Here is a 12,463-nt window from a genome sequence, read left to right as displayed (position 1 = left end):
AGAGGCCTCTCCGTGCCCATAGAGAGGGCTCTCCGTGCCCATAGAGAGGGTTCTGCGTGCCCATAGAGAGGGCTCTCCGTGCCCATAGAGAGGGATTTGCGGGCCCATAGAGAGGACTCTGCGTGCCCATAGAGAGGGCTCTGCGTGCCCATAGAGAGGGCTCTGCGTGCCCAGAGAGAGGGCTCTGCGTGCCCATAGAGAGGGCTCTCCGTGCCCATAGAGAGGGCCCTGCGGGACCAGAGAGAGGGCTCTCCGTGCCCATAGAGAGGGCTCTCCGTGCCCATAGAGAGGGATTTGCGGGCCCATAGAGAGGGCTCTGCGGGCCCAGAGAGAGGGTTCTGCGTGCCCATAGAGAGGACTCTGCGGGCCCATAGAGAGGGCTCTCCGTGCCCATAGAGAGGGATTTGCGGGCCCATAGAGAGGGCTCTGCGGGCCCAGAGAGAGGGTTCTGCGTGCCCATAGAGAGGACTCTGCGGGCCCATAGAGAGGGCTCTCCGTGCCCATAGAGAGGGCTCTCCGTGCCCATAGAGAGGGATTTGCGGGCCCATAGAGAGGGCTCTCCGTGCCCATAGAGAGGGCCCTGCGGGACCAGAGAGATGGCTCTCCGTGCCCATAGAGAGGGCTCTCCGTGCCCATAGAGAGGGTTCTGCGTGCCCATAGAGAGGGCTCTCCGTGCCCATAGAGAGGACTCTGCGTGCCCATAGAGAGGACTCTGCGTGCCCATAGAGAGGGCTCTGCGTGCCCATGGAGAGGGCTCTGCGTGCCCAGAGAGAGGGCTCTCCGTGCCCATAGAGAGGGCCCTGCGGGACCAGAGAGAGGGCTCTCCGTGCCCATAGAGAGGGCTCTGCGTGCCCATAGAGAGGGCTCTCCGTGCCCATAGAGAGGGATTTGCGTGCCCAGAGAGAGGGCTCTGCGGGCCCAGAGAGGGGGCTCTGCAGGCCCAGAGAGAGGACTCTGCGGGACCAGAGAGAGGGTTCTGCGTGCCCATAGAGAGGGCTCTGCGGGACCAGAGACAGGGCTCTGCGGGACCAGAGAGAGGGTTCTGCGTGCCCATAGAGAGGGATTTGCGGGCCCATAGAGAGGGCTCTGCATGCCCAGAGAGAGGGCCCTGCGTGCCCAGAGAGAGGGTTCTGCGTGCCCATAGAGAGGGCTCTCCGTGCCCAGAGAGAGGGCTCTGCGGGACCAGAGAGAGGGCTCTGCGGGCCCAGAGAGAGGGCTCTGCGTGCCCATAGAGAGGGCTCTGCGGGACCAGAGAGAGGACTCTGCGTGCCCAGAGAGAGGGCTCTCCGTGCCCATAGAGAGGGATTTGCGGGCCCATAGAGAGGGTTCTGCGTGCCCAGAGAGAGGGCTCTCCGTGCCCATAGAGAGGGCTCTGCGTGCCCAGAGAGAGGGTTCTGCGTGCCCAGAGAGAGGGCTCTGCGTGCCCAGAGAGAGGGTTCTGCGTGCCCATAGAGAGGGCTCTCCGTGCCCATAGAGAGGGCCCTGCGTGCCCAGAGAGAGGGCTCTGCGGGACCAGAGAGAGGGCTCTGCGGGCCCATAGAGAGGGTTCTGCGTGCCCATAGAGAGGGCTCTCCGTGCCCATAGAGAGGGTTCTGCGTGCCCATAGAGAGGGCTCTGCGGGACCAGAGAGAGGGCTCTGCGTGCCCATAGAGAGGGCTCTGCGTGCCCAGAGAGAGGGTTCTGCGTGCCCATAGAGAGGACTCTGCGTGCCCAGAGAGAGGGTTCTGCGGGCCCATAGAGAGGACTCTGCGGGCCCATAGAGGGATTTGCGGGCCCATAGAGAGGGTTCTGCGTGCCCATAGAGAGGACTCTGCGGGCCCATAGAGAGGGCTCTCCGTGCCCATAGAGAGGGATTTGCGGGCCCAGAGAGAGGGCTCTGCGGGCCCATAGAGAGGGTTCTGCGTGCCCATAGAGAGGGCTCTCCGTGCCCATAGAGAGGGTTCTGCGTGCCCATAGAGAGGGCTCTGCGGGACCAGAGAGAGGGCTCTGCGTGCCCATAGAGAGGGCTCTGCGTGCCCAGAGAGAGGGTTCTGCGTGCCCATAGAGAGGACTCTGCGTGCCCAGAGAGAGGGTTCTGCGTGCCCATAGAGAGGACTCTGCGGGCCCATAGAAAGGGATTTGCGGGCCCATAGAGAGGGTTCTGCGTGCCCATAGAGAGGACTCTGCGGGCCCATAGAGAGGGATTTGCGGGCCCATAGAGAGGGCTCTCCGTGCCCATAGAGAGGGATTTGCGGGCCCATAGAGAGGGCTCTGCGGGCCCAGAGAGAGGGTTCTGCGTGCCCATAGAGAGGACTCTGCAGGCCCATAGAGAGGGCTCTCCGTGCCCATAGAGAGGGATTTGCGGGCCCAGAGAGAGGACTCTGCGTGCCCATAGAGAGGGCTCTGCGTGCCCATAGAGAGGGCTCTCCGTGCCCATAGAGAGGGCCCTGCGGGACCAGAGAGAGGGCTCTCCGTGCCCATAGAGAGGGCTCTCCGTGCCCATAGAGAGGGTTCTGCGTGCCCATAGAGAGGGCTCTCCGTGCCCATAGAGAGGGATTTGCAGGCCCAGAGAGAGGACTCTGCGTGCCCATAGAGAGGGCTCTCCGTGCCCATAGAGAGGGCTCTGCGTGCCCAGAGAGAGGGCTCTGCGTGCCCATAGAGAGGGCTCTCCGTGCCCATAGAGAGGGCCCTGCGGGACCAGAGAGAGGGCTCTCCGTGCCCATAGAGAGGGCTCTCCGTGCCCATAGAGAGGGATTTGCGGGCCCATAGAGAGGGCTCTGCGGGCCCAGAGAGAGGGTTCTGCGTGCCCATAGAGAGGACTCTGCGGGCCCATAGAGAGGGCTCTCCGTGCCCATAGAGAGGGATTTGCGGGCCCATAGAGAGGGCTCTGCGGGCCCAGAGAGAGGGTTCTGCGTGCCCATAGAGAGGACTCTGCGTGCCCATAGAGAGGACTCTGCGGGCCCATAGAGAGTGCTCTCCGTGCCCATAGAGAGGGATTTGCGGGCCCAGAGAGAGGACTCTGCGTGCCCATAGAGAGGGCTCTGCGTGCCCATAGAGAGGGCTCTCCGTGCCCATAGAGAGGGCCCTGCGGGACCAGAGAGAGGGCTCTCCGTGCCCATAGAGAGGGCTCTCCATGCCCATAGAGAGGGTTCTGCGTGCCCATAGAGAGGGCTCTCCGTGCCCATAGAGAGGGATTTGCGGGCCCAGAGAGAGGACTCTGCGTGCCCATAGAGAGGGCTCTGCGTGCCCAGAGAGAGGGCTCTGCGTGCCCATAGAGAGGGCTCTCCGTGCCCATAGAGAGGGCCCTGCGGGACCAGAGAGAGGGCTCTCCGTGCCCATAGAGAGGGCCCTGCGTGCCCATAGAGAGGGCTCTCCGTGCCCATAGAGAGGGCTCTGCGGGACCAGAGAGAGGGCTCTCCGTGCCCATAGAGAGGGCTCTCCGTGCCCATAGAGAGGGCTCTGCGGGACCAGAGAGAGGGCTCTCCGTGCCCATAGAGAGGGCTCTGCGGGCCCAGAGCTGTGATAAAGATCTTTATATAGATCAAAACGCGTTGCTGAACACACTCTCCCCCTGGCACAAGTCCATGTTACCTGAGGTTTTTTTTGCCTTTTTCATGTTTTAAATGGATGAATAAAATTTGTTGCGATATTAAGGAGCTGGAACATTTTTTCCTTTTCCTTCTATTGACGTTACGTTCATCAGGACGAAGTGGCGTACACCTGAGGCTGTCGTGAGCTGGCTTAGGCTTTATAGCCTTTATTTTCTTTTCATGCTTTACTGTTATAAAGAACCTGGTGTCCCATGGTTTGTGTGCGGCGGCTCCTGAGGACGGAGGCTTGGAGGCAGCGGAGGCCTGTGGCCTACAAGTAAGTGTAATACACCCCACATCCTACAGCACACTGGGACTGGGACACCCCTGTGTCTGTAAAGTGCCAGAGAGCAATCAGGCAGCGGCTGGATCGCAACTACCCGTCTTGGACCCCTCTTTACCCATCCCACAGCATCTCTTTGGCCCTTGGTGGGAGGGTGACACAGTGGGCTCTGTAGATATCTGTCTGAACGTGAGGACAGTAGCCGCTCATCCCCTCATTCAGTTTGAGTTTGGTGTCTTCTCTCCAAAGAGGACTATTACTTGGACAATGATGGGTTTTCCGTCCTCTGGGACTTTGAATGGTGAGTAGTTTATGGGGCAGGCAGCGGTACCTGGGAGTCACATACTTTATACACATCCCGCTACTCCTAGATTTGCTGCCACTTCTGTGATGGACGATGTTGCTAATTAACATGACAGTTACTAAACCCAAGCCATCATTTCCATGTTCCTTGATCAAACATCTAAGCTGAAGGAGGTCAGGGTGGGGAGGCTGGGTGGTCCGAGCCAGGGAGGGGGCATTGTGTGTCATGGAAAGATCTGGTGATAACAGCTGTATATGAGAAAGTCACTGCAGAAACAAGAAGACGATTGAGAGCGAAACGACACGTAGCAGAAAAGTGACACTAAGCTCTGTAAGACATTGTCTTCTCACTGGGGTAGATAGAAAACGCCATGAATTGAAAGACTGAGCCACTTCAGGTGCAAGTTACTACCAAGAGCAGCTCAAGATGAAGAGGAAAGTCCTGAGCCAGGCTGGTTCGTGTCTGCTGGGACAGCATCCCTGGGATCCGTGCATCATCCTCTCAGGGACATCACACATGTCCACTGCTCAGATGGTCCATGAAGCCTCCTCAGATGTCTCCTCCAGTAGCTCAGTTCTGCCTTTCCACTCCATCCCCAGCACTGGACGCAATGCTTGGTTTAACCTCTTCCAGTCGTGGAGAAGGAATAGTTTCCTGCGCATGCACCAAGTCATGCAGGAGAACTTCAACCACCTAGGACCCATATACAGGTAAGTGGTGGACCTCTGTGCTTACATCTGTGTTATGGTTACCATTTATGCTTGATGACAGAAACCACCGGTGCTCCATCACTTTGAGCCGAAGAATATGACCTTGTTCTTCCTGTCAAATCTGCCACAAAGAGCAACGGAGGCTCAGATGTGACGATAGCATGACCGGAGGCTGAGATGTGACGTTAGCATGACCGGAGGCTGAGATGTGACGTTAGCATGAATGGACGCCGAGATGTGACGTTAGCATGACAGGAGGCCGAGATGTGACGTTAGCATGACCGGAGGCTGAGATGTGACGTTAGCATGACCGGAGGCTGAGATGTGACGTTAGCATGACCGGAGGATGAGATGTGACGTTAGCATGATCGGAGGCTGAGATGTGACGTTAGCATGACCGGAGGCTCAGATGTGACGTTAGCATGACCGGAGGCTCAGATGTGACGTTAGCATGACCGGAGGCTGAGATGTGACGTTAGCATGACCGGAGGCTGAGATGTGACGTTAGCATGATCGGAGGCTGAGATGTGACGTTAGCATGACCGGAGGCTCAGATGTGACGTTAGCATGACCGGAGGCTCAGATGTGACGTTAGCATGACCGGAGGCTGAGATGTGACGTTAGCATGACCGGAGGCCGAGATGTGACGTTAGCATGACCGGAGGCCGAGATGTGACGTTAGCATGACAGGAGGCCAAGATGTGACGTTAGCATGACCGGAGGCTCAGATGTGACGTTAGCATGACCGGAGGCTGAGATGTGACGTTAGCATGACCGGAGGCTGAGATGTGACGTTAGCATGACCGGAGGCTCAGATGTGACGTTAGCATGACCGGAGGCTGAGATGTGACGTTAGCATGACCGGAGGCTGAGATGTGACGTTAGCATGACCGGAGGCTGAGATGTGACGTTAGCATGACCGGAGGCCGAGATGTGACGTTAGCATGACCGGAGGCCGAGATGTGACGTTAGCATGACAGGAGGCCGAGATGTGACGTTAGCATGACCGGAGGCCGAGATGTGACGTTAGCATGACCGGAGGCTCAGATGTGACGATAGCATGACCGGAGGCTCAGATGTGACGTTAGCATGACCGGAGGCTGAGATGTGACGTTAGCATGACCGGAGGCTGAGATGTGACGTTAGCATGACCGGAGGCTGAGATGTGACGTTAGCATGTCCGGAGGCTGAGATGTGACATTAGCATGACTGGAGGCTGAGATGTGACATTAGCATGACTGGAGGCTGAGATGTGACGTTAGCATGACTGGAGGCTGAGATGTGACGTTAGCATGACCTGATATATTGGACATTAGCACAAGCATTCGATTACACCATGTGACACAATTATTGTTCCTGGCTGCCAAGTGTTATATTTCACCTGCTTATGCTTGAACACTAAGAAAACCTACATTCAGCACAAACTTTGATTTTATGACCACAGGCCAGAAAAAAATTGTAGTTATTGTGTCTAAAAAAAAGGAAATTATTATATTTTCGTTCATGCGGTCTGATAAAAAAACAACACTTTCATGGTAAATAGAAAAAAAGACAGTCAAAAATCACTCAAAAAGGTCCCGAAATGAGTCGTTTTTCTAGATTTGCGAGTGTACTGCAAATCGCTTTCTCGAAGAAGCCCCCAAACGTAGTTCCCCTTCATGTTTTTGTTATGCTGTCCTTGGTAACGATGTGCAAAGTCCACTATATCTTGATGAAAGCGTTCGCCATGCTCCTCTGAATAAGCGTCCATGGTCTCCTTGAACTTGTCAAGATGAGCGTCAAGGATATGGAGGGTGAGAGACATTCTGTGTCCCATCAGAGTTTTCAGCCTTGTGATTACCCAGGAAGCCATGAACCACTGCAACCAAACTGTTCCAAGCCGCTTTCTCCGTCCTGTTCAGCAGCTTGGCGAACTCGTCACATTCTATGAACTTCTTGATCTGCGGTCCGATGAAGACACCAGCCTTGACCTTTGCCTCGGACAGCTTTGGAAAGAGATCTTGGAGATACTTGAAAGCTGCCGACTCCTTGTCAAGAGCCATGACAAGTTGCTTGATGAGGCCTAACTTGACATGCGGTGGTGGCCTCAGCACCTTCAGAGGTTTTTCGGTCAATATGGCCATGTGAGGGCTTATTATTTGCGGGACGAGTTGTACATTTGAATGGCACCACTGGTTTTACCATCTCATGTACTCGAAAATGGGAAAAAATTCCAAGTGTTGTGAAATTGCAAAAAAAGTGCTATCCCACACTGTTTTTTTTTTTGCTAGGCTCACTAAATGCTAACACCGCCATTCTGATTCTCCAGGTCATTACGAGCTCACAGACACCAAACATGGCGGCTCGGTTCTCTTTTATCTAAGTGGTGAAAAAATGTTTAAAAGTTTGCTAAAAAAAAAAACTGCGCCATTTTCCGAGACCCGTAGCGTCTCCATTTCTTTTGATCTGGGGTCGGGTGAGGGCTTATTTTTTGCGGGCCGAGCTGATGTTTTTAATGATACCACTTGTGTGCAGATACGATCTTCTGATCGCTCATTACTGCATTTTAATACAATTGTCGCGGCGACCAAATAAACGTAATTCTGGCATTTTGACTTTTTTCCCGCTACGCCGTTTAGCGACTGGGTTAAGACTTTTTTTAGTGATAGATCGGGCGATTCTGAACGCGGCGATACCTAATATGTGTATGTGGGATTTTTTTATTGTTTTATTTTAAATGGGGCGAAACTTTTATATTTTTTAATTTTTTTTCATATTTTTAAAAACATTTTTTTCATTTTTTTTAACTTTTGTCATGCTTCAATAGTCTCCATAGGCGGCTAGAAGCTGCCATAGCACGATCGGCTCTGCTACATATGGTCGATGCTCAGATCACCTCTATGCAGCAGAATTACAGGCTTGCTATGAGTGCTGACCACAGGGTAGCGCTCATAGCAATCTGCCATCAACAACCATAGAGGTCTCCAGCAGACTTCTAGATGTTATGCCGATGCACCGATGACCCCGATCATGTGACGGGGGTCGGAGATGCGCGTATTTCCGGCCCGGTGGCCAGAAGCTCTAGTTAATGCCCGCTGTCAGCGATTGACAGCGGCATTTAACTAGTTAATAGGTGCGGGCGGATGGTGATTCCGCTCGCGCCTATTGTGGGCACATGTCAGCGGTTTATAGCATGCTGACACGTGCCAGCTTGGCGCGGGCTCACCGCCGGAACCTTCATCAAAGACGGGGGATCCTGAGCCGCCGCAATTGTCCTCCTCACCTTCCAGAGTGAGATGAGGCGCCCCGGACTTGTCCGGATCCCCGGCTGGCGTGCCGATACCTGCCGTGCGGTCCCGGAACACGTCCCGCTCTTCTGCCGGGCGCAGACTCCCTCCGGAAGCATCTAGAACAAACGACTGCTCTGTAACCGCGATGCGTTATTCTCTTACTCAGCAAGAACCGGAATGTTGGGTCGCCTGCGCTTTATACTGTATGACTACTATGGAACCGTCCGGGAACGCTCTAGAAACGTCTCGATAATTCTGGAAAATGTAGAAACTTCTGCAACGTTCTAGCAGTTCAACAATATTCTAGAAGATTACTCCGCATGGAATACGAGACGAGAAGTTTCCTGAATATCATTGTCCTGATCACAAAAGCCAAGTTTCTGTGGAAGAACAACCATTTTCTATTAGTTTTAGGTATAGCGGGTTAGAAAAACCGGAAAAAGAAATACAAATGTGTTACATAGTGTTATCTCTCTCTCTCTCTCTCTCTCTCTCTCTCTATCTATCTCTCTATCTATCCCATATCTATCTACAGTTGTGGCCAAAAGTATTGACACCCCTGCAATTCTGTCAGATAATACTCAGTTTCTTCCTGAAAATGATTGCAAACACAAATTCCTTGGTATTATTATCTTCATTTAATTTGTCTTAAATGAAAAAACACAAAAGAGAATGAAGCAAAAAGCAAAACATTGATCATTTCACACAAAACTCCAAAAATGGGCCAGACAAAAGTATTGGCACCCTCAGCCTAATACTTGGTTGCACAACCTTTAGCCAAAATAACTGCGACCAACCGCTTCCGGTAACCATCAATGAGTTTCTTACAATGCTCTGCTGGAATTTTAGACCATTCTTCTTTGGCAAACTGCTCCAGGTCCCTGATATTAGAAGGGTGCCTTCTCCAAACTGCCATTTTTAGATCTCTCCACAGGTGTTCTATGGGATTCAGGTCTGGACTCATTGCTGGCCACCTTAGAAGTTTCCAGTGCTTTCTCTCAAACCATTTTCTAGTGCTTTTTGAAGTGTGTTTTGGGTCATTGTCCTGCTGGAAGACCCATGACCTCTGAGGGAGACCCAGCTTTCTCACACTGGGCCCTACATTGTGCTGCAAAATTTGTTGGTAGTCTTCTGACTTCATAATGCCATGCACACGGTCAAGCAGTCCAGTGCCAGAGGCAGCAAAGCAACCCCAAAACATAAGGGAACCTCCGCCATGTTTGACTGTAGGGACCGTGTTTTTTTCTTTGAATGCCTCTTTTTTTCTCCTGTAAACTCTATGTTGATGCCTTTGCCCAAAAAGCTCTACTTTTATCTCATCTGACCAGAGAACATTCTTCCAAAATGTTATAGGCTTTTTCAGGTAAGTTTTGGCAAACTCCAGCCTGGCTTTTTTATATCTCGGGGTAAGAAGTGGGGTCTTCCTTGGTCTCCTACCATACAGTCCCTTTTCATTCAGACGCCGACGGATAGTACGGGTTGATAATGTTGTACCCTCGGACTGCAGGGCAGCTTGAAGTTGTTTGGATGTTAGCCGAGGTTCATTATCCAACATCCGCACAATCTTGCGTTGAAATCTCTTGTCAATTTTTCTTTTCCGTCCACATCTAGGGAGGTTAGCCACAGTGCCATGGGCTTTAAACTTCTTGATGACACTGCGCACGGTAGACACAGGAACATTCAGGTCTTTGGAGATGGACTTGTAGCCTTGAGATTGCTCATGCTTCCTCACAATTTGGTTTCTCAAGTCCTCAGACAGTTCTTTGGTCTTCTTTCTTTTCTCCATGCTCGATGTGGTACACACAAGGACACAGGACAGAGGTTGAGTCAACTTTAATCCATGTCAACTGGCTGCAAGTGTGATTTAGTTATTGCCAACACCTGTTAGGTGCCACAGGTAAGTTATAGGTGCTGTTAATTACACAAATTAGAGAAGCATCACATGATTTTTCCAACAGTGCCAATACTTTTGTCCACCCTCTTTTTTATGTTTGGTGTGGAATTATATCTGTAACGGGGTCTACCAAGCTGGGGTACCTCTTTCAGTACCACCCCGTGTTTTCGGAGGTCTTCTCTGCGTTGGCTGGAGTCTGAATGAATGATGCTGGCTGGAATTCCTTGGTTACATGGGCGCATATAAAAGATCACTGCTTCTCCATGTATTTCCAGTCTGACAACACTTTACTCACAGGACACAGAATATATCTCACAGATACAGAGGGCAGGCCAATAGAAAAGCGGCAGGCCAGACATGCATTACAAAAGCCGCAGGTGGCCGGAGCCTGCCGATGTTTACTGTGGGAATTACAAAGGTGGGGGGAGGGCGAACAAAAGGAGAATACCGTGTCCCCTCTGCCCAGGGGCGCAGCCTGTGAACTGATACATTAGGGACATGCATCTCACTTGGAACCTATTATACATACATATAACTGCACAACATATTCTGGGTGCTGAGTGGTTCGGTAACACGGCTCCCCTTTTCAGCGACGCGATGAGGCATACACAGTCTGATCCTCAATGGATCGGTTTGGGGATGACCAAAGTTTATGAGGTTGGTACAAGTTCTGTTTGTCGACTTAGTCCATCGGCGTTACCGTTTTGTTTGCCGGGTCTGTGGTGGATGGTGAAGTCCAGAGGTTGTAGGGCTAAACTCCACCGCAGCAATCTGGCGTTGTCTCTGGAGACCCGATTAAGCCAGACTAGGGGATTATGGTCCGTTAGGAGGGAAAACTGTCGTCCATACAAATATGGTTGCACCTTCTTGAGTGCCCATACTACCGCCAGGCACTCCTTCTCGATGGCCGCATAGCTAACTTCACGAGGCAGTAGTTTCCGACTCAGGTAAGCTACCGGGTGTTCTTGGCCGTCCGGCCCGACTTGGCTCAGTACTGCCCCCAATCCAAACATAGAAGCGTCTGTGTGAACAAGGAAACGTTTAGTTGGATTGGGTGCGGCCAATACAGGGGTATTGCTGAGGGCGTCCTTTAGTTGGCGGAAGGCTTCCTCACACTCTGAGGTCCAGGTTACCTGGCGGGGTTGGTTCTTACGGGTCAGATCAGTGAGGGGCTTGGCTACGCTGCTGTAATTGGGAACGAATTTCCTGTAATACCCCACTGTCCCTAGAAACACCATGACCTGGGTTTTAGTGCGTGGGATGGGCCACTTGGCTATGGACTCAATCTTGGCTGGTTCTGGTCGCTGTTTCCCACTTCCCACCCAATGCCCTAAATACTGAACCTAGGTGATTTAGACGCTCTTCCCATGTCACACTGTAGATGGCGATGTCGTCCAGGTAGGCACAAGCATAGTCCTGGAGACCATCCAGAAGCCGGTCAGCCAGCCTTTGGAAGGTCGCCGGGGCATTCTTCATCCCGAATGGCATAACTCGAAACTGGAATAAGCCGAACGGGGTGACAAATGCCGACTTGGGAATAGCGTCAGGACTAAGGGGAATCTGCCAGTAGCCTATGCATAGATCGATGGTGGTCAAATACTTTGCCCCTGCCAGCCGGTCTAACAACTCATCCACACGCGGCATGGGGTATGCATCCGTCACTGTTTTCTCATTGAGCCTACGATAGTCTACACAAAACCGTGTAGTCCCATCCTTCTTGGGCACTAACACTCCGGGGGATGCCCAGGGACTGACTCTTCAATGACCCCTAAACGCAGCATCTCTTGTATCTCTGGTCGCATCCCCTCTCGTACAGACTCAGGGATGCGGAAGGGGTTTTGTCGCAGGGGGGTCTAATCCTGGGTCTCAACCTTGTGTTGTGCCAGGCGAGTGTACCCTGGTCTCCCTGAAAACATCCTCTGTCGCTGCCTCAACAACTCCTCCGCCTGCTGTCTCTCCCGGGGGCCTAGGTCTTCACCTGTTATGAGTTCATTTTCCCCTTCAATACTGAGGCCCGAGGAACTCCCTCTTCTGGTAAAGAAAGGTAGTAAGCCTGATTATCAAACACCTGAGGCTGATGATGATGACTGGCTGAGTGGAGTTACTGACTGGATATAAGGCTGCCGACGCCCTTCTGCCCTGCGGGTGATTTCTCTGTGGGATCCTTGGAGACCAGTCTGAATTCCTGCTCCTCTAAAGCTAAGTTTGCTGCTCGGCCTTTTGCATTTGCGCTTTGACTTTGCTTTGTTTTTCTGGATTTCTGCCATTCCCTGCTGGGGTGTGCTGAATTCCTTTAGCTCTGTCTTCTGAAAATACCTGAGTGCTGATTTAGTTTTTGGAGCCTAGCTGCTTCAGGGTCTTTTTCATATCAGCTTGTTGGCTTATGTCTTTGATGGGGTTTTGGCAGATTGCAGACAGCAGCCTTCCTGTCCTT

At 52.5% G+C, this 12,463-nt stretch overlaps 1 protein-coding gene across 1 annotated transcript in view; it reads left to right on the top strand.

Annotated features, from left to right (window-relative positions):
* The first annotated feature begins 4,386 nt into the window (after positions 1–4,386).
* LOC141060323 (cytochrome P450 11B, mitochondrial-like) overlaps positions 4,387–12,463 on the top strand; it is a 78,752-nt gene continuing 70,675 nt past the window's right edge. Inside the window, exon 1 of the mRNA XM_073556519.1 lies at positions 4,387–4,866. Coding sequence (XP_073412620.1) covers positions 4,583–4,866 — 284 coding nt within the window. The 5' untranslated portion in view covers positions 4,387–4,582. The remainder of the gene's footprint in view (positions 4,867–12,463) is intronic.

This window comes from Dendrobates tinctorius, unplaced genomic scaffold (assembly GCF_039654945.1).
Source record: "Dendrobates tinctorius isolate UK_male_01 unplaced genomic scaffold, ASM3965494v1 ptg000235l, whole genome shotgun sequence".
NCBI classification, from domain to species: Eukaryota; Metazoa; Chordata; class Amphibia; order Anura; family Dendrobatidae; genus Dendrobates; species Dendrobates tinctorius.
This window is presented reverse-complemented; position numbering and strand designations above follow the sequence as displayed.